Source organism: Ornithorhynchus anatinus, chromosome 1, assembly GCF_004115215.2.
Source record: "Ornithorhynchus anatinus isolate Pmale09 chromosome 1, mOrnAna1.pri.v4, whole genome shotgun sequence".
Taxonomy (NCBI): domain Eukaryota; kingdom Metazoa; phylum Chordata; class Mammalia; order Monotremata; family Ornithorhynchidae; genus Ornithorhynchus; species Ornithorhynchus anatinus.
Window position 1 is genome coordinate 37,305,129 of NC_041728.1, and position 21,363 is coordinate 37,326,491.

At 54.0% G+C, this 21,363-nt stretch overlaps 1 protein-coding gene across 3 annotated transcripts in view; it reads right to left on the bottom strand.

The window, feature by feature from the left end:
* Positions 1–21,363, bottom strand: part of ZFYVE1 (zinc finger FYVE-type containing 1) — a 45,330-nt gene that overhangs the window by 14,227 nt on the left and 9,740 nt on the right. For 2 of the 3 annotated variants that reach the window (XM_029064256.2, XM_029064257.1), the window contains exons 4-5: positions 9,031–9,535; positions 4,217–4,431 (exon numbers count right to left, since the gene is read on the bottom strand). In XM_029064256.2, the coding sequence (XP_028920089.1) occupies positions 4,217–4,431; positions 9,031–9,535 (720 nt within the window). Of the gene's footprint in view, positions 1–3,655; positions 3,746–4,216; positions 4,432–9,030; positions 9,536–21,363 lie in introns of those variants that run through there. The other variant, XM_029064258.2, reaches the window with a different exon arrangement.

Below are 21,363 nucleotides of genomic sequence, written 5' to 3' on the forward strand. Positions count from 1 at the left end.
CCCCCGGCTTCGACTACCACCGCCGTGCGGATGATTCCCAAACCTCCATCTCCAGCCCCGATCTCTCTCCCTCTCCGCAGTCTCGCATCTCCTCCTGCCTTCGAGACCTCTCTATTCGGACGTCCTCCCGTCACCTCGAGCTTAACGGGTCCAAAACGGAGCTCCTCATCTTCCCCCCCCAAACCCCGTCCTCCCCCCCGACTTTCCCATCACTGTAGACGGCACCACCGTCCCGACCCGTAGCCTCGGTGCCATCCTTGACTCCTCTCTCTCGTTCAACCCACGTATTCAATCCATCACCAAATCCCGTCGGGCCCACCTTCGCGGCATCGCTAAAAAACGCCCTTTCCTCTCCATCCGCGCTATCGCGTGAATCCAATCACTCATCCTCTCCCGCCTGGATGACTGCATCAGCCTCCTCGCTGACCTCCCGGCCTCCTGTCTCTCCCCGCTCCGGTCCGTACTTCACTCCGCTGCCCGGATCATTCTGCTACAGAAAAGTTCAGGGTACGTCGCTCCCCTCTTCGAAAAACCCCAGTGGTCGCCCATCCACCTCCGCGTCAAACGAAAACTCGTCACCGTTGGCTTTAAGGCTGTCCATCCCCTCGGCCCCCCTCCTACCTCACCTCGCTTCTCTCCTTCTATAACCGAGGCCGCACACTCCGCTCCTCTGGTGTTAACCTTCTCCCTGGGCTCGATCTCGCCTGACCCACCGTCGACCCCCGGCCCACATCCTGCCTCCGGCCTGGGACGCTCTCCTCCAGTTCAAAGCCTTAATGAAGGCCCATCTCCTCCAAGAGGCCTTCCCAGACTAAGCCTCACCTCTCTGGACCCAAGTTAAAACCTCCCACGAAAAACCAACCGCTCCCCACTGGGGTCCTCCGGGTGACCTGAGGTGAGGGAGGCTTCCGAAGACGCCGAGGACGGCCAAGATAAAGCGGCAGCGCGGCTTCGTGGCTACAGCCCGGGCCTGGGAGTCTCATCCCGGACCCGCCGTGCGTCTGCTGGGTGACCCCGGACAGGTCACTCGACTTCTCCGCCGCCTCAGTGACCTCACCTGGAAAACGGGGACGAAGCCTGGGAGCCCCATGGGGGACAGGGACTGCGTCCAACCCCATTAGCTTGTCTCGACCTCCATCGCTCAGAATAGCGCTTGACACCTCGTCAGCGCTTAAAATACCATCATTATCATCACTTTGAGAACCCTTCCTTTAGGCTTGCCTCAGTTTACCCTCGTTAATGAGCAGGGATCTCTCCCAAGCATAGTACAGTGCTGTGCACACAGTAAGCACTCAGTCAATACTATTGATTGACTGATTGATTACCCCCGCCCCAACCTGTTTGCCAGGCCAATTAGCAAGGGTCCTAGACAGCAGTGAATCCTGGCATCTGGGGGCGAGCTCTTGTATTCATTCAATCGTACTTATTGAGCGCTTACTATGTGCAGAGCACTGTACTAAGCGCTTGGAATGGACAATTCGGCAACAGATAGAGACCATCCCTGCCCGGTGACGGGCTCACAGGCTAAGCTCACTGTGGGCAGAGAATGAGTCTGTTGTTACACTGGACTCTTCCAAGCGTTCAGTACAGTGCTTTGAACACAGTAGATACTCAATAAAGACGAATGAACGAATTGAGAGCCAGTCCCGGGCACGTCCTTATCAAGCGATCCGTCGACGGGAATCGGTGAGCTCTTCCTTGGGGGCAGAGAAGCACCTCGGCCTGGGGGAAAGAGGCCGAAGCCTGGGAGTCAGAGGACGTGGGTTCTAATCCCGGCCCTGCCCGCTGCTTACCGTGTGACCGTGAGCAAGTCACTTCACTGGGCCTCAGTTCCCTCAACTGTAAAATGGGGATTAAATACCCGTCCTGCCTCCCACATAGACCATGAGTCCCGTGAGGGACAGGGACTGTGTCTGACCTAATAAACTTGTAACTGTCTCGACGCTCAGTGTAGGGTTTGACACTTAGTGAGCACTTAAATACCATTAAAAAAAGCGCTTGGGAGAATACGACACAGTCAACAGACACAGTCCGTCATGTCTCTTTGGCCTAATAATGTGAGAAGAAGTAGGAACTGGGGTGGAAATGACGAGAAGAGACTGAAGTGGATTTTCTTGTATTGACGGTGTTTGAGTGAGGACTGTGTGCCGAGCACTGTACTAATAAGAATAATAATGATGATGTTGGTATTTGTTAAGCGCTTACTATGTGCCGAGCACTGTTCTAAGCGCTGGGGTAGACACAGGGGAATCGGGTTGTCCCACGTGGGGCTCACGGTCTTAATCCCCATTTTACAGTTGAGGGAACTGAGGCCCAGAGAAGCGAAGTGACTCGCCCACAGTCACACAGCTGACAAGTGGCAGAGCTGGGATTCGAACTCCTGACCCCCGACTCCAAAGCCCGTGCTCTTTCCACTGAGCCACGCTGCTTCTCTAAGCACTTGGGAGAGTAAGTATCAACATTACTGGTGTGTGTTCTGCTATCTGCTGAGCTCACAACTATGTGCCGGGCACCGTGCTAAGCAGTGGGGTAGATACAGGATAATCAGGTTGGACACGGTCTCCGTCCCGCCTGGCGCTCACGGTCTTCATCCCCGTTTCACAGATGAGATGACTGAGGCCCAAGGGAAGTGACGTGACTGTCACCCAGCAGACAAGCGGTGGGGCGGGGATTAGAACCCAGGTCCTCCTGACTCCCAGGCGCCGGGCTCGATCCACGGGGCCCGCCCACGATGAGCTTTTTTTTTTTTTTATCTACCCCGCTGCTTAGTACAGTGCCTAGCACATAGTAAATTCCCAACCAATATCACTGAAAGAGGAGGGGCTGTGTCCAACCTGATCGACCTGTACCTACCCCAGGGCTCACAACTGTTTGACACAATCAATCGGTATTTACTGAGCGCCTATTCTGGCACAGCACTGTACACTGAACGCTTGGGAGAGTAGAATTCAACAGCATAAGCAGGTATGTTCCCAGCCAGGAAGCGCTTACCAAATACCACTAAAAAAAGGGAACAGCGGCGCAGCTTAGTGGCTAGAACCCGGGCCTGGGAGTCAGAAGGACCTGAGTTCTAATCCCGGCTCTGCCACACGTCTGCTGCGTGACCGTGAGCAAGTCGCTTCACCTCTCTGGGCCTCGATCACCTCATGGGTAAACTGGGGATTAAGAGTGTGAGCCCCATGTGGGACAGGGGCTGTGCCCAACCTGATTCACTTGTATCTATCGCAGAGCTCAGAACAGTGCTTGGCACACAGTAAGCGCTTAACAAGTACCACCATGATGATTATAAATAAGTGAATGCATGACGTAATGCATAAACAAGCAGATAAATTTAAAAATGAGTAAATAAACAGTTGTTAAATATCGTTCAGTACAGAATTTTTGATAGAGCTCCTTTAGCGTGAATTTAATGATAGAGAAAATGGGCTGACTGCCTTCCAGATACCAGACAGGAAGGACCCGCCCACCAGGCAGCGTCCGTGAAATAGCCCCCGTTTCGACCCCCAGCGGCCCCTCATTCATTCATTCGATGGCATTTATTGAGAGCTTGCTGCGTGCAAAGCATTGTACTAAGCGCTCGGGAGAGCAAAGCATAACGATTAAGAGACACGTTCCTTCCCTGCCCACGGCGAGCTTACAGACTAGCGGAACCTACTGTTCTGACGTCAAGGGACCTTCTCCGGCCTGCCAGCGTAGCGATGGTTGCCAGGGACTGTTTTATGTCCCTCGGAAGGTCGTTTATTTTATTTTTAAAAAGGAATCCCTTTGATGGTCTTCCCCTTAAGCAAGCTCATTTTTAGTAGCATCAACACAGCAGGTGCTTATGACGTCGCAGAGAGGCCCCCGGTAACCGTGGCTTAATGGATAAAGCACCGGCCTGGGAGTCAGAGGCACCTGGGTTCTTATCCCGGCTCGGCCCGTCTGCTGGGTGACCTTGGGCGAGTCACCTCACTTCTCTGGGCCTCGGTTCCCGCACTTGGAAACGGGGTGAGCCCCACGTGGGACGTGGACCGCGTTCGACCGAAGAACACCAACCCCAGCACTTAGTGCTTGGCACACAGTGAGCACTCAACAAGTACCGTTTTTAAATTAAACGACAAGGTACTCGGGTTGGAGTCGTTGAGGCGGTTGTGGACGGCCGAGGGGGGCCTGTCCCGACCTCGGATCACCCGCCGGGCTGGGGTCCTCCCTCCGGGGTCCGCTCCGCCACACTGACCTTGAGGGCTTTGTAGACGACCCCCGGGGGGCGAGGGGAGCGGGTGGTGGTGTTGTCCAGCTGCAGCTCCACGGCCCGGCGGAGGCCGGAGAAGTCCGTCGGGGGGTTGTACGTCCTCGTCCCTTTGTAGTGGATGGAGCTGAAGGCTTCGGGGAAGCGGCTCAGCTGCCGGAAACGCTCCTGGATCAGCTTCTCGGCCATGTCCGGCGGGTGATCTGTACGGGCCCGATGACACAGACAGGGGCGCCGGGTCACCGCTTCCGTCGATCAATCAATCCACGACATTTACTGAGCGCCTGTGACCCGCGGAGCTCTGGGCTCAGCGCTCGGGAGAGATCAGCAGACGCGTTCCCCGTCCGTAGTGGGAAAATGCGTGTGGAGAGACGACTGTGGCGAGAGACTGAGAGAAAAATGTGTGCGGGGAGAAGGAGAGATGGAGAGTGTGGAGACTGAGAAAAAAACGAATATGGGCAGAACGAGAGATGGAGAGTGTGGAGAGAGACTGAGAGAAGAGATGCATCGAGAGAGTGTGGAGAGAGACGGAGAGAGAATACGTGTGGAAAAGAAAGATGGAAAGAAAATGTGTGTGGAGAGAGAGCGAAAGAGAAGGAGAGTGTGTGGGGAGAGAATGAGAGAAAACGAGGAGAAAATGAGAGGTGGAGAGAATGTGAAGAGAGACTTGGGCGGGGGGGAGTGTGTGTGGAAAGATTGAGAGAAAATGTGAGATGGAGAGAACGAGAGATGGAGAATGTAGAGACAGAAAAAATGTGGGTGGAGAGAATGAGAGATGTAGAGAGTGGAGAGAGATCACGAGGGAGTGTGTGTGGAGAGATTGAGGAAATGTGTGGCGAGTGAGCGACGGAGAGAATGAGAAGGAATGTGTGTGGAGAAAGAGACTGAGAGAAAATCTGTGCGGTGAGAACACGATGTAGAGAATGCAGAGGGAGGATGAGAGGGAGTGTGTATGGAAAGACTGAGAGAAAATGTCTGCGGAGAGAACGAGAGGGAGAGAGTGGAGAGATATCGAGAATGTGCGTGGAGAGAGATTGAGAGAAAATGGGTACGGTGAAAAGTGGATGGAGAGGAGAGTGCAGAGAGGAAACTGAGAGGGAGTGCACAGGGAGAAGAGAGACTGAGAGAAATGTGTGTGGAGAGACTGAGAGAAAATGTGTGGCGAAAATGAGAGTCGGAGAGAGACCGAGAGCGAGTGTGTGTGGAGAAAGATTGAGAGAAAATGTGTCTGGAGAGAACGTGAGATGGAGAGCGTGTGGAGAGGTTCTGAGAGAAAAGATGTCTGCAGGGAGACATTAAGAGAAAAGATGTGTGAAGAGAGAGATTGAGAGAAAATGTGTGTGGAGAGAAGAAGAGATGGAGAGAGGGTGGAGAAAGACAGAGACAATGTGTGTGGAGAAAAGGACCCAGGAGCACGACGGCTGGGGACGTTCAACGGAGCGAAAAATATACAACTGCATGTGCAAATATACACTACGCTCTACATATAAATATACCCTCTGGCCTGAAACGTCCTCCCTCCTCAAATCCACCAGACCATGACTCTCCCCTCCTTCGAAGCCTTATCGAAGGCCCGTCTCCTCCGAGAGGCCTTCCCAGACCAAGCCCCGCTTTTCCTCACCTCCCACGCCCTTCTGAGTCGCCCTGACTTGCTCCCTTTGCTCTTCCCCCTCCCAGCTCCATACCACTGAAGTACGTATCTGTCATTTTATTTATTTGTATTGATTTCTGTCTCCCCGCCTCTAGACCGGGAGCTCGTTGTGGACAGGAATATCCCTGTTTAATGTACTGTGGCTCAGTGGAAAGAGCACGGGCTTAGGAGTCAGAGGTCATGGGTTCTAATCCCCGCTCCGCCACCTGTCAGCTGTGTGACTCTGGGCAAGTCACTTCTCGGTGCCTCAGTTACCTCATCTGAAAAATGGGGATTGAGACTGTGAGCCTCAAGTGGGACAACCTGATTACCCCCTATCGACCCTAGCACTTAGAACAGTGCTCGGCACATAGTAAGCGCTTAACAAATACCAACATTATTATTATTATTACTGTACTTTCCCAAACACTTAGTACAGGGCCCTGCACACAGTAAGTGCTTAATAAATACGATGGGCAGGGATCATCTCTGCTAATTCTGTTGCACCGGACTCTCTCGGGTGCTAAGTACAGTGCCCTGCTTAGAATAATTCAATTTATTGCCATTGTTCTTGTCTGTCCGTCTCCCCCGATTAGACTGTAAGCCCGTCAGAGGGCAGGGGCCGCCTCCATCTGTTACCGATTTGTGCATTCCAAGCACTTAATATAGTGATCTGCACATAGTAAGCGCTCAATAAATACTCTTGAATGAATGAATGAATGAATAAGCGTTCCAAAAATACCACTGATTAATTGATAGTAAGCTTGTTATGGACAGGGAACACGTCTGCTAATCCTGTTCTATTGGACGCTCCCAAGCCCCGAGTACAGTGTTCCGCACGTAGTAAGCGCTCAAAAAATACCATCGACTGATTGATAAGCCCAGGGAGGCTGGTGCCCACGTCCAAACGGCAGCTTTTAAAAATGACAGTTCTATCCTCTTGGTTTTTTTGTTGGTTTGTTTGTGGTGTTCTGTGCCAGGCGCTGTTCAAAGCGCTGGGATGGGCACAAGCTAATCGGGTGGGACACAGTCCCTTTCCCACATGGAGCTCACGCTTTTCATCTCCATTTTGCAGATGAGGAACTGAGGCCGAGAGAAGTGACCTGTCCGAGGTCACGCGGCGGAGCCGAGATTAGAACCCAGGATCTTCGGCTTCCTGGGCCCGAGCTCCATCCGCGAGGCCACGCCGCTTCTACTCGAGTTGTTGGACACGTTCCCTGCTCACTGTGGATAGGAAATTTGTCTACCCACTCTGGTATATCGTACTCTCCCAAGCGTATTTTTCGAGTGCTCACTGTGTGCAGAGCACTGTACTAAGCCCTTGGGAGAGATGGCATTGGTTTAAGCATTTACTGAATGTTCAACACTATTCTTAGTGCTTGGGTACGAGTTAATCAGGTTGGACACAGCCCCCGACCCACAAGGGGCTCCCGGTTTTAATCCCCGTAGTACAGATGAGGTCACTGCAGTAGACAGGACAAGAGAACCGACACAGTACTTCGTCGAGTGCTTTGCACACCGTAAGCGCTCGATAAATGCAATAATATGATTAATAATCCCCTGCCCACAATGACCTTACACGCAGGTAAGAGCTCGGTAAATACCAGACCGACTGATGGCTGAACTGTACTTTCCAAGCGCATAGCGTTCTGCACCCAGTAAGCGCTCAATAAATAGGAGCGGATGATTGAATGATTCATTGATCCGAGGACAGGCAGGAAGAAGACATTCCCAAAGGAAGTTTATTTCTCCTTTCTCCTTACCCAGTCCTGTCCCCTTGTCCCTTCTGTCTCGAAGCTGTACTCGAGAGATCCCGAAATGGCCCACGCTGCCTTCGGCGTTTAGCACAGTGCTCTGCACTCAGTAAGCGCTCAGTAAACACAACTGACCCTCTAAGCCCGGCTCCTGTGTCAAACGGGGTAAGACGATATGCCCGTGCCAACCACCCTGGGGCCAAGAAGCCTCTGGCCAGAGGAAAGGGAGAGGTAAAATCATCACCATGTGATGAGAAGCAGTGGGACCCAGTGGCGACAGCACGAGCCTAGGAATCAGAAGGACCTGGGTTCTAATCCCGGCTCCGCTTGTCTGCTGGGTGACCCTGGGCAAGTCACTTCTCTGGGCCTCAGTTTCCTCAACTGTAAAATGGGGACTCAGCACCTGTTCTCCCTCCTACTTAGACTGTGAGCCCCATGGGGGACAGGGATTGGGTTCCACCTAATTCACTCGTATCTACCCGAGCGCTTAGAAAGGTGTCTGACACACAGTAAGCGCTTAACAAATACCGTTAAAAAAACAGAATCGGTTGGGAGAGAGAAAACTCAGAAACCCCCAGTTTCCTAATTCTGGTCCCTCCTTTATAGGCCTTAAATGCTTCGGTTGAGAAGCAACACGGTCTAGTGGATAGAGCACAGATTTGGGAGTCGGAAGGCCCTGGGTTCCAATCCCAGCTCCGTCCCGCGCCTGCCGTGTGACCTTGGACAAGTCACTTCTCGGTGCCTCAGTTCCCTCATCTGCAAAATGGGGATTCAATCCCTGTTCTCCCTCCTACTTAGACCCTGAACCCCATGCTGAGAACCTGATCACCTGGTATCTACCCCAGTGCTCAGTTCATAGTACGAGCTTCCAAATGCCACAGTTATTAGAAGACAACTCCGGTAACAGGCTGCCATCGCAGTCCAGCGGATCCCCTCTCTGTCCCGGGAAGCCGACTCCTCCGCCCCCGACCGGATTCCCCGATTATTCTATATGATATCTACGACGGTATCTGTTAAGCGCTTACTATGTTCTAAGCGCCGGGGTGGACCCTGGCGACACAGTCCCTGTCCCACATGGGGCTCACAGCCTTCGTCGCCATTTTATAGTTGAGGGAACTGAGGCCCAGAGAAGTGAAATAATGTTGGTGTTTGTTAAGCGCTTACTATGTGCCGAGCACTGTTCTAAGCGCTAGGGTAGATACAGGGTAATCGGGTTGGCCCACGTGAGGCTCACAGTTAATCCCCATTTTACAGATGAGGTACCTGAGGCACAGAGAAGTGAAGTGACTCGCCCCAGGTCACCCAGCGGACACGCGGCGGAGCCGGGGCGAGAAACCTTCCGACTCCCGGGCCCGAGCTCGATCCCGCCAGGCCGCTTCCCCCGCCGGCAGCGGGCCCGCCCCCGGAAGCCGACTCACCCGACCCCAAGAGCTTGGTGTGCATGGTCTCGTGGAAGATGATGACCGCGGGCCCCAGGGTGGACAGGGGGACGTCCAGCCCGCAGCGGGCCGTGGTGGCCTTGAGTTCCTTGGTGAAGTGCTTCAGGTAGGCCTCGGAGGCGTCCCCGAGGAACTTGAACAGGTCGTTGTGCAGCCGGTCGGCGTGAGTCCGGTAGATGACCAGGTCCGAGATGGCCAGGACCTTGAGCAGCAGCCGGGTCCTCTGGCTCAGGTTGACGGTGGCCCCCAGCAGCCCCTCCGTGTCGATGACCGCCGCCCTGTGGACCGGGTCGTAGGCCGCCCACACGCCCACCGTGCACGACTCCTGGGCCGGCGACGTCTTGAAGACCTCGCGGCCGTAGAAGAAAGTGTGGTTCAGGGTGTGGGACTTCCCGTCCCCCGTGTTCCCGAAGATGGACACCACCTTCAAGGGCTGCTCCGGTTTGCAGTCCAGTTTCCTGATGAAGTCCTCTTCGTCCTCCACCTGCCGAAACAGCACAGGGGAAACCATCACGCACCCGGAACGGCTCGGCCGTCGACCGACGGCGTCTAATTGGGCGCCTACGGCTCGCGGGGCTCCGTACCGAGCGCGGGGGAGGGTACGACATCACCGATTCGGTAGACACCTTCCCGCCCGCAGCGAGCTTCCGGTCGATCCATCGCCGGTACGGACCGAGCGCTCACCGCTGGCAGGGAACCCTACTGAACGCTGAGGGAGAGGTGGATACAACCGTGTCGGGGGACACGTTCCCCCTCCCTCGTGGAGCGAGGATATTTACTGAGCACTTGGGAGAGGACAAGGCAACGGAGTGGGCAGACACGTTCCCTGCCCCCAACAAGCTTACACTCTACGGGGGAGACGGCCATCAGCAGAAATAAATTTGTAATCTACTATTTATAGGTAGGCAGACAACGCTAATGCCCTAAGCAGCGGGGTGTGGAGGGAACGGTGGGAAAAGAAAGCCTCAGGATAATTCCTGGACGCATAACAGGTGCTTAACAAGTACCATGATTATTATTAATAAGTACCGCTGCTTGACTGTCAATTATCCTTGATAAATATAATAAATATATATTTATTATACCACCGCTTGATTGACTGCACGCTCACTGTGGGCAGGAACGCGGCTGACAACCCTGCGCGCTGTACTCTCCCACGCTCTTAGTACAGGGCTCTGCCCCGTAGATATCACTGATGATGATGATGATGATGAAAACGTATTTAGAGAAGAGCCAGCTTGTAAAAATTGCCCACGCAGAGGCGAGAATGAGGCTGAGGAGGGAGTTGGGAGGGTCTGACAGGCGGGTAAAAGATAAATGACTCCTGGAGGTGGTGGCATTTCAGGCCTTTAACAGAGGAGGAGAGGTGTGAACGGGCTGATGAGAGGAGGAAGGATCTCCACACGGTTTAAATCGGAGGGGTGAGGATTTCACCCGCATGAGGAAATAACGGAGGCCCAGGGAAGTGAAGCGACTTGCCCGAGGTCACACGGCGACAAGAGTCTGGGAGTCAGGAGGTCACGGGCTCCAATCCCGACTGTGCCGCTTGTCTGCTGTGTGACTTTGGGTCATTCATTCATTCAATAGCATTTACTGAGCGCTTCCTATGGGCAGAGCACTGTACTAAGCGCTTGGAATGTACAAATGGGCAACAGAGAGAGACGATCTCTGCCCAGTCACCTCACGTCTCTGGGCCTCAGTTACCTCCTCTAGAAAATGGGGATTGAGACTGAGCCCCACTTGGGAAAGGGACTGGGTCCAACTCGATTTGCCTGGAGCCATCCCGGGGCTTTAGTGGAGTGGCCGGCACGTAGCGAGCGCTTAACCAACACCACAATTATTATTATTATGGTGACGGAGGCGGGATTAGAACCCAGGTCCTTGGGACTCCCAGGCCCGGGCCCCCTTTCTTGTGACACCTCCCACTCCAGCAGGGGAGACCCGGACATCGCCACAGAGCCGGGAGCAGGTCAGGAGAGGAGCCTCGGAACAGATTTATTCTTGGTTTGGTGACTCGGTTTCTAAATCCACATCCGACCCCTCCCTGGTCAGCTCTAATCCGTGAGCAAGCCCCGGGTGTGTTTTCAGAGGAAGGTCCCGTCTTGGAAGAGGCAGCTAGAAATAGCAGATCGATCCTATTTCTCGAGCGCTTACTCTATGCAGAGCACTGTGTAGAGAGGCATTCCTTGCCCACAGTGAGCTTCAGTCTAGAGGGAAGGTTGGATTGTCCTCTCCCAAGCTCTCACCACAGTGCTCAGCACACAGTAAGCGCTCAATAAATACCACTGATTGCTTGATGAGGGTGATTACCACGTACTTACCCCAGCGCCTAATACAATGCTTGGTACATTATCACTCTACTTATATTTTTTATATCTTGTCTTCCCAGTTAGGGTCGGTCAATCAATGACTAGTACTTGCTGAGCACTTCCTATGTCTGGAGCACTGTAGTAAGCGTTTGGGAGAGCACCATCCAACGAGTTAGCGGGCTCATTCCCCGCTCAACGAGCTCACAGTCTAGAGTTTCCTTCCCTTTCCCTGCTCTAGCTGGTCTTGGCACCGACCGAGTCAGTATCAACGGTATTTGCTGAGCGCGGAGCACTAAATGCTTGGGAGGGTACGATAAAGCAGAGGTGACAAATACGTTCCCTGTTCACCGCGAGCTGACGGTCTAGAGGGGGAGGCAGGCAATATAAATAATTAATAATATGAATTATATGTTGTATATGTTGGCGTGAATATATAAGTCCTCTCCAGAACATCGATACCCGCGTGAGGTCATTATGGGCAGGGAATATATCTCCTTATCCTCGTGTACTCTCTCAAGCCCTCGACACAGTGCTCTGCAGATAGTGAGCACTCAATAAATACTGTTGATCGACCGATGTACAGGGAGAAGAGGATGACATTGGATACGAAAAAAGGAGGCGACAATAAATCGCCGGTTATTAGAGTGCGCGTGTGAACTGTATAAGAGAGTTAATAACAACAATAGTGATATTTTCTGAGCGCTCACTATATTCTAAGCACTGTACTAAACACTGGGATAGGTGCAAGCTAATCGGGCCCCACAAGAGGCTCTCAATCTAAGCAGGAAGGGGAACAGGTATTTAATCCCTGTTTTGCAGATAAGGGAACTGAGGCACAGAGAAGGGAAGTGACCTGCCCAAGGTCATAAAGCACGAAGGTAGAGGAGCCGGAATTGGAACCCAGGTCTTCTGACTCCCAGGCCCGGGTTATTTCCACTATGGCACGCTGCTTCTCCCTGCTACCGGCCGACGAGGAGGTTACCGTCTAGAACGTGACCCGGTGGATAGAGGCTGGGCCTGGGAGTCAGAAGGGACGCGGGTTCTAATTCTGGCTCTGCCACCTGTCTGCTGTGGGACCCTGGGCAAGTCACTTCACTTCTCTGGGCCTCGGTTACCTCACCTGTAAAACGGGGATTAAAACTGTGAGCCCCACGAGGGACTGGTTCTCGGTCCACCCCAATCACCTCGTATCTTCCCCGGAGCTTAATACGGTGCCTGGCACAGAGCAAGAGCTTAACAAATACCATTTTGTTTTGTTTTTTTAAAAAAGGAAGAGGGCTTCGCTGGAGAAGACCTTTTGGCGGAGACAGGATTATAATAAGGCTTTGGGGTCATGGAACGCACAGATATTTCAATGCACCTCACTTCAAACTTGACCCACTTAAAACTGAAGAAATACCCTGAGTCGACTTTCCTGCCTACACAGTACAGAGGATGTGACACGCTGCTGACTTGACACTTGAATAAGACAAGCGGCGTGTCCAACCTGATTATCTTGTGCCTACCCCGGCGCTTAATACAGTGCCTGGCACATAGTACGTGCTCAATAAATACCATAAAAACAAAAGTACCACAAAGTCGGAAAGAATAGGGACTGGGGAATGATTGTGATCAAATCCTAGGCACAGAAAGCTTTTCTTTCTGCTTTTCTGATTCATAGTCCTTCTTACGTTTCCCAGTAATCTCAAGGACTGCCTCCTCCCGCCCCAAACAAAAGGAGCTTTTAGGCAGGGCAGCATTAGGAAAGCAGGGAGGGAGACATCCCAAAATACTACCCAGTCCTTCTGTAGGATCTTTGTAAACTGCTCATTCTGGGTCTTCCCCTCCCGTGACCTTTTTCCTCCCCTCCCCCTCTCCCCTTCTTCCTCTCCCCTCATCTTTTCCCCTTCTCTCCCCTCATCCTTTTCCCTTCTCTCTCCCCCTCATCCTCTCCCCTTCTCTCTCTCCTCATCCTCTCCCCTTCTCTCCCCTCATTCTCTTCCCTTCTCTCTCCCCCTCATTCTCTTCCCTTCTCTCTCTCCCTCATCCACTCCCTTTCTCTCTCCTCCTCATCTACTCCCCTTTTCTCCCTCATCCTCTCCTCTCCCCATCCTCTCCCCCCTCATCCTCTTCCCTTCTCTCTCCCCCTCATCCTCTCCCCTTCTCTCCTCCCTCATCCTCTCCCCTTCTCTCTCTCCTCATCCTCTCCCCTTCTCTCCCCTCATTCTCTTCCCTTCTCTCTCCCCCTCATTCTCTCCCCTTCTCTCCCCTCATTCTCTTCCCTTCTCTCTCCCCCCTCATTCTCTTCCCTTCTCTCTCTCCCTCATCCACTCCCTTTCTCTCTCCTCCTCATCTACTCCCCTTTTCTCCCTCATCCTCTCCTCTCCCCATCCTCTCCCCCCTCATCCTCTTCCCTTCTCTCCCCCCTCATCTCTCCCCTTCTCCCCCCGAATCCTCTCCTCTCCTCTCTCCCCTCATCCTCTCCCCTCCTCTCCCCCCTCATCCTCTCCCCTCCTCTCCCCCCTCATCCTCTCCCCTCCTCTCCCCCCTCATCCTCTCCCCTCCTCTCCCCACTCATCCTCTCCCCTCCTCTCCCCTCCTCTCCCCACTCATCCTCTCCCCTCCTCTCCCCCCTCATCCACTCTTCTCTCCCCCCAATCCTCTCCCCTTCTCTCTCCCCCCTTATCCTCTTCCCTTTTCTCTCTCCTCATCCACTCCCCTTCTCTCTCCCCCCTTATCCTCGTCCCTTCTCTCTCCCCTCATCCTCTTTCTTTCTCTCTCCCCCTCATCCACTCCCCCCAACTTCTCTCCCCCTCATCCTCTCCCCTTCTCTCTCCATCCTCATCTTCTCCCCTTCTCTCTCCATCCTCATCCTCTCCCTTTCTTTCTCTCCCCCTCATCCTCTCCCTTTCTCTCCCCCCCCATCCCCTTTACTTCTCTCTCTCCCCCCCTTATCCTCTCCCCTTCTCTCTCCTTCTCCTTGACTCCTTTCATTCAACCCACATCCCCGGGTCGATTGCGCGATCCTGTCGGTTCCACCTTCACAACATCACTAAAGTCCACCCTCCCTCTCCCTCGAAATTGTTACCGCGTTAATCCAATCCCTTACCCTAACCCGCCTCGATTACTCCATCAGCCTTCTTGCTGAGCTCCCAGCACTGGGGTAGATCCAAGCTAATCAGGTTGGACACAATCCCTGTCCCACGTGGGGCTCACAGTCTTAGTCCCCGTTTTACAGATGAGGTAACAGATGCCCAGAGAATTTAAGTGACTTGCCTAAGGTCACCCAGCAGACACGTGGCAGAGTCAGGATTAGAACTCAGGTCCTTCTGACTTCCAGACCCGGACTCTATCCCTTAGGGCACTCTGCTCCTCCTCATCAACTTATCTGAGGATGATCTGCTCCCTTTATTCATCCCTCCCTCGGCCCCCCAGCACTCACGCCCGTATCCGCCGTTTATTTCTTTTTATTTATGTCTGTCTCCCTCTAGGTTGTAAACTCCTTTTGTCAGGGAAGGTGTCTACAAAATCTGTTGAATTGCACTCTCCCAAGCATCCAGTACAGTGCTCTGCACACACAGTTACCGCTCATAAACCCTCGATCTCATCATCTCCTACCGCTGCACTATCTCCTCCCTCACCAACTCCGAAATCCCTCTCTCTGACCATAACCTTCTCACCTGCCTCATCTCTCACACTCCCTCCCCCTGCAAACCTTCGCTACTTAGCCCCACAGAGACCTCCGCTCTCTCGATCCCATCCGTCTTTCCAAAAGCATCTCTCCTAACCTTGCCGCCCTGTCCTCACTTCCCACTCTCGACGATCAGGTCTCCGCTCTCAACTCCACCCTCTCTACTCATCTCGACTCTCTCGCCCCCCTTTCACTCCGGCGCTCTCGCTCCACTAACCCACAGCCCCGGATCACCTCCTCTGTCCCCCTCCTACGCTCCTATGCTCGAGCTGGGGAGCGCTCCTGGCGAAAGTCCAAGCACCAAGCCGACCTCACACACTTCAAATTTATCCTTTCCTGCCTTAACTCTGCCCTCTCCTCTGCCAGGCAAAACTTCTTCTCCTCCCTCATCGACACCCATGCCCGTCACCCCCGCCGATTGTTCCGGACCTTTAACTCTCTCCTTAGGCCCCTTGTTCCTCCCCCTCCCCCATCTCTCACCCCCAATGATCTGGCCACCTATTTCCTCACGAAAATCAACACGATCAGGTCTGAGCTCCCCAAAGTCACCCCTCCGCCTCTCCCCTCCCCCCACCAACCCCCTCCCCTACTTTTCCATCCTTCCCTGCAGTATCCTCAGAGGAGATCTCCTCCCTCCTCACAAGTGCCACCACCTGCGCCTCGGACCCCATTCCCTCTCACCTTCTTAAAACCATCGCCCCTGCCCTCCTCCCTTCCTTAACTTCTATTTTTAACCACTCAATCTCCAAGGGCTCCTTCCCCTCTGCCTTCAAACATGCCCACGTCTCCCCCATCCTAAAAAAACCCACTCTCGACCCCACTTCCCCCTCCAGTTATCGCCCTATCTCCCTACTACCCTTCCTTTCCAAAATCCTAGAACGAGTCGTCTACAATCGCTGCTTAGAATTCCTTAACTCCCATTGTCTCCTGGACCCCCTCCGATCTGGCTTCCGTCCCCTCCACTCTACCGAGACTGCTCTCTCTAAGGTCACCCGTGACCTCCTTCTTGCCAAATCCAATGGCTCCTACTCCATTCTGATCCTCCTTGACCTCTCTGCTGCCTGTGACGCCGTCAACCACCCCCTCCTCCTCCACACCTTATCTCACCTTGGCTTCACGGACTCCGTCCTCTCCCGGCTCTCCTCTTATCTCTCTGGCCGGTCATTCTCGGTCTCCTTCGCTGGCGCCTCCTCCCCCTCCCATCCTTTAACTGTTGGAGTTCTTCAAGGGTCAGTTCTTGGCCCTCTTCTGTTCTCCATTTACACTCACTCCCTCGGTGAACTCATTCGCTCTCACGCCTTTGACTACCATCTCTACGCAGATGACACGCAGATCTACATCTCCGCCCCTCTCCTCTCCTCCTCCCTTCAGGCTCGCATCTCCTCCCGCCTCTGGGACGTCTCCACCTGGATGTCGACCCACCACCTAAAACTCAACATGAGCAAGACTGAGCTCCTCATCTTCCTTCCCAAACCCGGCCCTCTCCCAGACTTCCCTATCACCGTGGATGGCACGACCATCCTTCCCGTCTCTCGGGCCCGCGATCTCGGTGTCATCCTTGACTCGTCTCTCTCGTTCAATCCTATCCATTACCGAGACCTGCCGGTTTCACCTCTACGATATCGCCAAGATCCGCCCTTTCCTCTCCACCCAAACGGCTACCTTACTGCTCCGGGCTCTCGTTATATCCCGGCTAGACTACCGTGTCAGCCTTCTCTCTGATCTCCCTTCCTCCTCTCTCGCCCCGCTCCGGTCTATTCTTCACTCCGCCGCCCGGCTCTTCTTCCCACAGAAATGATCTGGGCGTGTCACTCCCCTTCTTAAACACCTCCAGTGGTTGCCTATCGACCTTCATTCATTCATTCAATAGTATTTATTGAGCGCTTACTATGTGCAGAGCACTGTACTAAGCGCTTGGGATGAACAAGTCGGCAACAGATAGAGACAGTCCCTGCCGTTTGACGGGCTTACAGTCTGATCGGGGGAGACGGACAGACAAGAACGATGGCAATAAACAGCGTCAAGGGGAAGAACATCTCGTAAAAAAAATGGCAACTAAATAGAATCGAGGCGATGTACAATTCATTAACAAAATAAATAGGGTAACGAAAATATATACAGTCGAGCGGACGAGTACAGTGCTGTGGGGAGGGGAAGGGAGAGGTGGAGGAGCAGAGGGAAAAGGGGAAAATGAGGCTTTAGCTGCGGAGAGGTAAAGGGGGGATGGCAGAGGGAGTAGAGGGGGAAGAGGAGCTCAGTCTGGGAACGCCTCTCGGAGGAGGTGATTTTTAAGTAGGGTTTTGAAGAGGGAAAGAGAATCAGTTTGGCGGAGGTGAGGAGGTAGGGCGTTCCGGGACCGCGGGAGGACGTGACCCGGGGGTCGACGGCGGGATAGGCGAGACCGAGGGACGGTGAGGAGGTGGGCGGCAGAGGAGCGGAGCGTGCGGGGTGGGCGGTAGAAAGAGAGAAGGGAGGAGAGGTAGGAAGGGGCAAGGTGATGGACAGCCTCGAAGCCTAGAGTGAGGAGTTTTTGTTTGGAGCGGAGGTCGATAGGCAACCACTGGAGTTGTTTAAGAAGGGGAGTGACATGCCCAGATCGTTTCTGCGGGAAGATGAGCCGGGCAGCGGAGTGAAGAATAGACCGGAGCGGGGCGAGAGAGGAGGAAGGGAGATCGGAGAGAAGGCTGACACGGTAGTCTAGCCACAAAAACTCCTCACTCTAGGCTTCGAGGCTCTACATCACCTTGCCCCGTCCTACCTCTCCTCCCTTCTCTCTTTCTACCGCCCGCCCCACACGCTCCGCTCCTCCGCCACCCACCTCCTCGCCGTCCCTCGATCTCGCCCATCCCGCCGTCGACCCCCAGGCCGCGTCCTCCCGCGCTCCCGGAACGCCCTCCCTCCTCACCTCCGCCAAACTGATTCTCTTTCCCTCTTCAAAACCCTACTTAGAACTCACCTCCTCCGAGAGGCCTTCCCAGACCGAACTCCCCTTCTCCCTCTACTCCCTCTACCACCCCCCTTCACCTCTCCGCAGCTTAACCCTCTTTTCCCCCCATTTCCCTCTGTTCCTCCCCCCTCCCTTGCCATCCCCTCGGCACTGTACTCGTCTGCTCAACTGTATATATTTTCATTACCCTATTTGTTAATTTTGTTAATGAAATGAACATCGCCTCGATTCTATTTAGTCGCCATCGTTTATACGAGATATTCTTCCCCTCGACTCTATTTATCGCCATCGTTCTCGTCTGTCCGTCTCCCCCGATCGGACCGTAAGCCCGTCGAACGGCAGGGACCGTCTCTATCTGTTGCCGACTTGTTCATTCCAAGCGCTTAGTACGGTGCTCTGCACATAGTAAGCGCTCAATAAATACTATTGAATGAATGAATAAAATACCACCGATTGATTGATGCCTCCCACCTGTCTTTATGATGTTTACTAAGATACAAGCTAATCAGGTCAGACCCAGCCACTGTCCCAGGTGGGGCTCGAGGTCTTCATCCCCCATTTTACAGATGAAGGAACTGAGGACCAGAGAAGTGAAATGACTCACCCAAGGTCACTCAGCAGACCAGGGGCAGAGCTGGATTTAGAACCCAGCTCCGTCTGGCTCCCAGGCCCGGGCTCTAACCGCTAGGCTACGCTGCTTCCCCCCCATCCTCTGGATTACGCGGAAGGCTCTGAAGTGCTTTTTAGTCCATTAAGCCCCTTCTCAACCGGAAGCCCGTTATGGGCAGGGAGCGTGTCTGCTAAATCTGTTGTACCGGACTCTCCCAAACGCTTAGCGCAGCGCACGTCGTAAGTGCTCAAGAAATACCACCGATGGATCGACTGAGGGGTTGGCGGGGCCGGGAGCTCAGAATCCAGAAACCGTGAGGGAAGACTCGCTGTGGGCAAGAAACGCGTCTGTCGTCGTACTCTACTCTCCCACGCACTCAATGCAGTGCTTTGCACACAGTAAGCGCTCAATAAATACGTTTGGACGAGTGAATGAGACAAAAATCAGCCGGAGTAACGTGGCAGGGAGCGGCCTACTCGTCTGGGACAAGAGATGCCTCCTCCGACGGGGGAAAACATCTTCCGCTCCTTTTCTTTCCTTCATCCTACACTGGAGCCCGGTTTAGTTTAGCTAATTTTAAAAGGGACGATGAAAAAAAAAAATAAGGCCCCAGTGTTCTGAGCTGAACTATTCTGGGACCAGTAAACAAGGGAGGCTTCCAAGTAATTGATAGTCTCCTTAAAGGGGCAGGTTTTTTTTGGTTTGTTTCCTTTTTATGGTATTTGTTAAGCGCCTACTATGTGCTATACGAGCTAATCGGCTTGGACACGGTCCCCGTCCCGCACGGGGCTCACAGTCTTCACGCCCATTCTACAGACGGGGGGGGGGACTGAGGTTCGGAGAAGCGACGGGACACGTCCGAAGTCACACACGGCAGACGAGCGGCGGAGCCGGGATTAGAACCCCGGTCCCTCTGCCTCCCGGGCTCTAGCCGCTAGGCCTCAAATGGGAGGGAAGTGAGGAACTCCGACCTCGGGCCGCGGCTTCACCAGGGCCCGACGAACTCCAGAAAACATTCACTTAGAGGAAGACAAAACCGGTCAGAAAAAGGGGAGCGATTGATCGGAGGGGATGCTGCCTCTGACCACTCCAGGGGGTCAGTTAAGGGCACCGTTCCCGTCCGGCAGCAACCGATAGCTCGTACGCCGCGAACAAGAGACTTCGGAAATACAAAGTTTCTTGGCTCCGCTAATGCTCAGGTTAGGATGTCAGTGACGAAAACAAACGGAATTGCTGAGGGACGTTTTTTCTTTTTATGGTGGTTTGTTTTTTTTTTAAGCGCTTACTATGGGCCAGACATGTAGGGAAGCAGCCTGGCATAGTGGGTGGAGCCCGGGGGCCGGGCGGCAGAAGGTCGTGGGTTCTAATCCCTGCTCCGCCACCGGTACGCTGCGTGGCCTCGGGCGGATCACTTGATTCTCTGCGCCTCGGTTACCTCATCTGTAAAATGGGGATTAAGACTGTGAGCCCTCTGCGGGCCAGTCCAACCTGATTTGCTCATATCCGCCCCAGCGCTCGGTACGGTGTCTGGCACATAGGAAGCGCTTAACAAATACCGTTAGAGAAGCAGCGGGGCTTGGTGGGAAGAGCCCGGGCTCGGGAGTCGGAGGACGTGGGTTCTATTCCCGGCTCCGCCTCTCGTCTGCTGTGCGACCTTCGGCAAGTCACCTAACTTCTCTGTGCCTCGGTTACCTCACCTGCAAAATGGGGATTGAAAGTGTGAGCCCCACGCGGGGCAACCTGATGACCTTGTATCTACCCCAGCGGTTAAAACAGTGCTTGGCACAGAGTAAGCGCTTAACAAACACCATCATTATTATTATTACGAAGCGCCGGGATAGATATAAGTTCATCGGGTTGGACGCGGTCCCCGTCCCACATGGGGCTCACAGTCTTCACCCCCATTTTCCAGATGAGGGAACTGAGGGCCAGAGAAGTGCAGTGACTTGTCCAAGGTCACACCCAGCAGACGAGTGGCGGAGTCGGGGTTAGAACCCAGGTCCTCTGACTCCCAGGCCCGGGCTCTGGCCTCAAGGCTGCTTGTCGGCTGGGATTTTCTCACCGATTCTCGCGGGAAGGGGGAATAACAATAATAATGATAGTACTTGTTAAGCGCTTACTCTGTGCCAAGCACTGTCCTAAGCGCTGGGGGAGATACCAGGTAATCAGCTTGTCCCATGCGGGGCTCACGGTCTTATTCCCCATTTTACAGATGAGGTAACTGGCACAGAGAAGTTAAGTGACCTGCCCAAAGTCACCCAGCGGACAAGTGGCGGAGCCGGGATTAGAACCCACGACCTCCGACTCCCAAACCCGGGCTCTTTCCGCTAAGCTACCGAGGGTGGTGAGGAGTGAGCAGAAGAGGAGGGAAAGGGGGCAAGGAAAGCACTAAAAATGCCCTACTAGCCTACTTAGGAGAAGCCGCGTGGGCTGGCGGAAAGAGCACGGGTCTAGAAGTCAGAGGACGTGGGTTCTAATCCCGCCTCCGCCACCTGTCTGCTGTGTGACCCTGGGCCGCTCCCTTCACTTCCCCGGGCCTCGGTGACCTCAGAATGGGGGTCGAGACTGTGAGCCTCACGGGGGACGGGGTCCGTGTCCGACCCAACGACCCAAGCCTGGCACGTAGACCATTAAAAAAATTAAATCATCCCCAAACTCGACAGGCAAAGCAAGCGTGCAAACCAACAGAGACAACGTAACCCCACTTCCGAGACGCTCGGAATCCCCCCCGCAGATCGTGCCCGACCGAATGCGGAATTGGGAAGCCCAGCTGGGA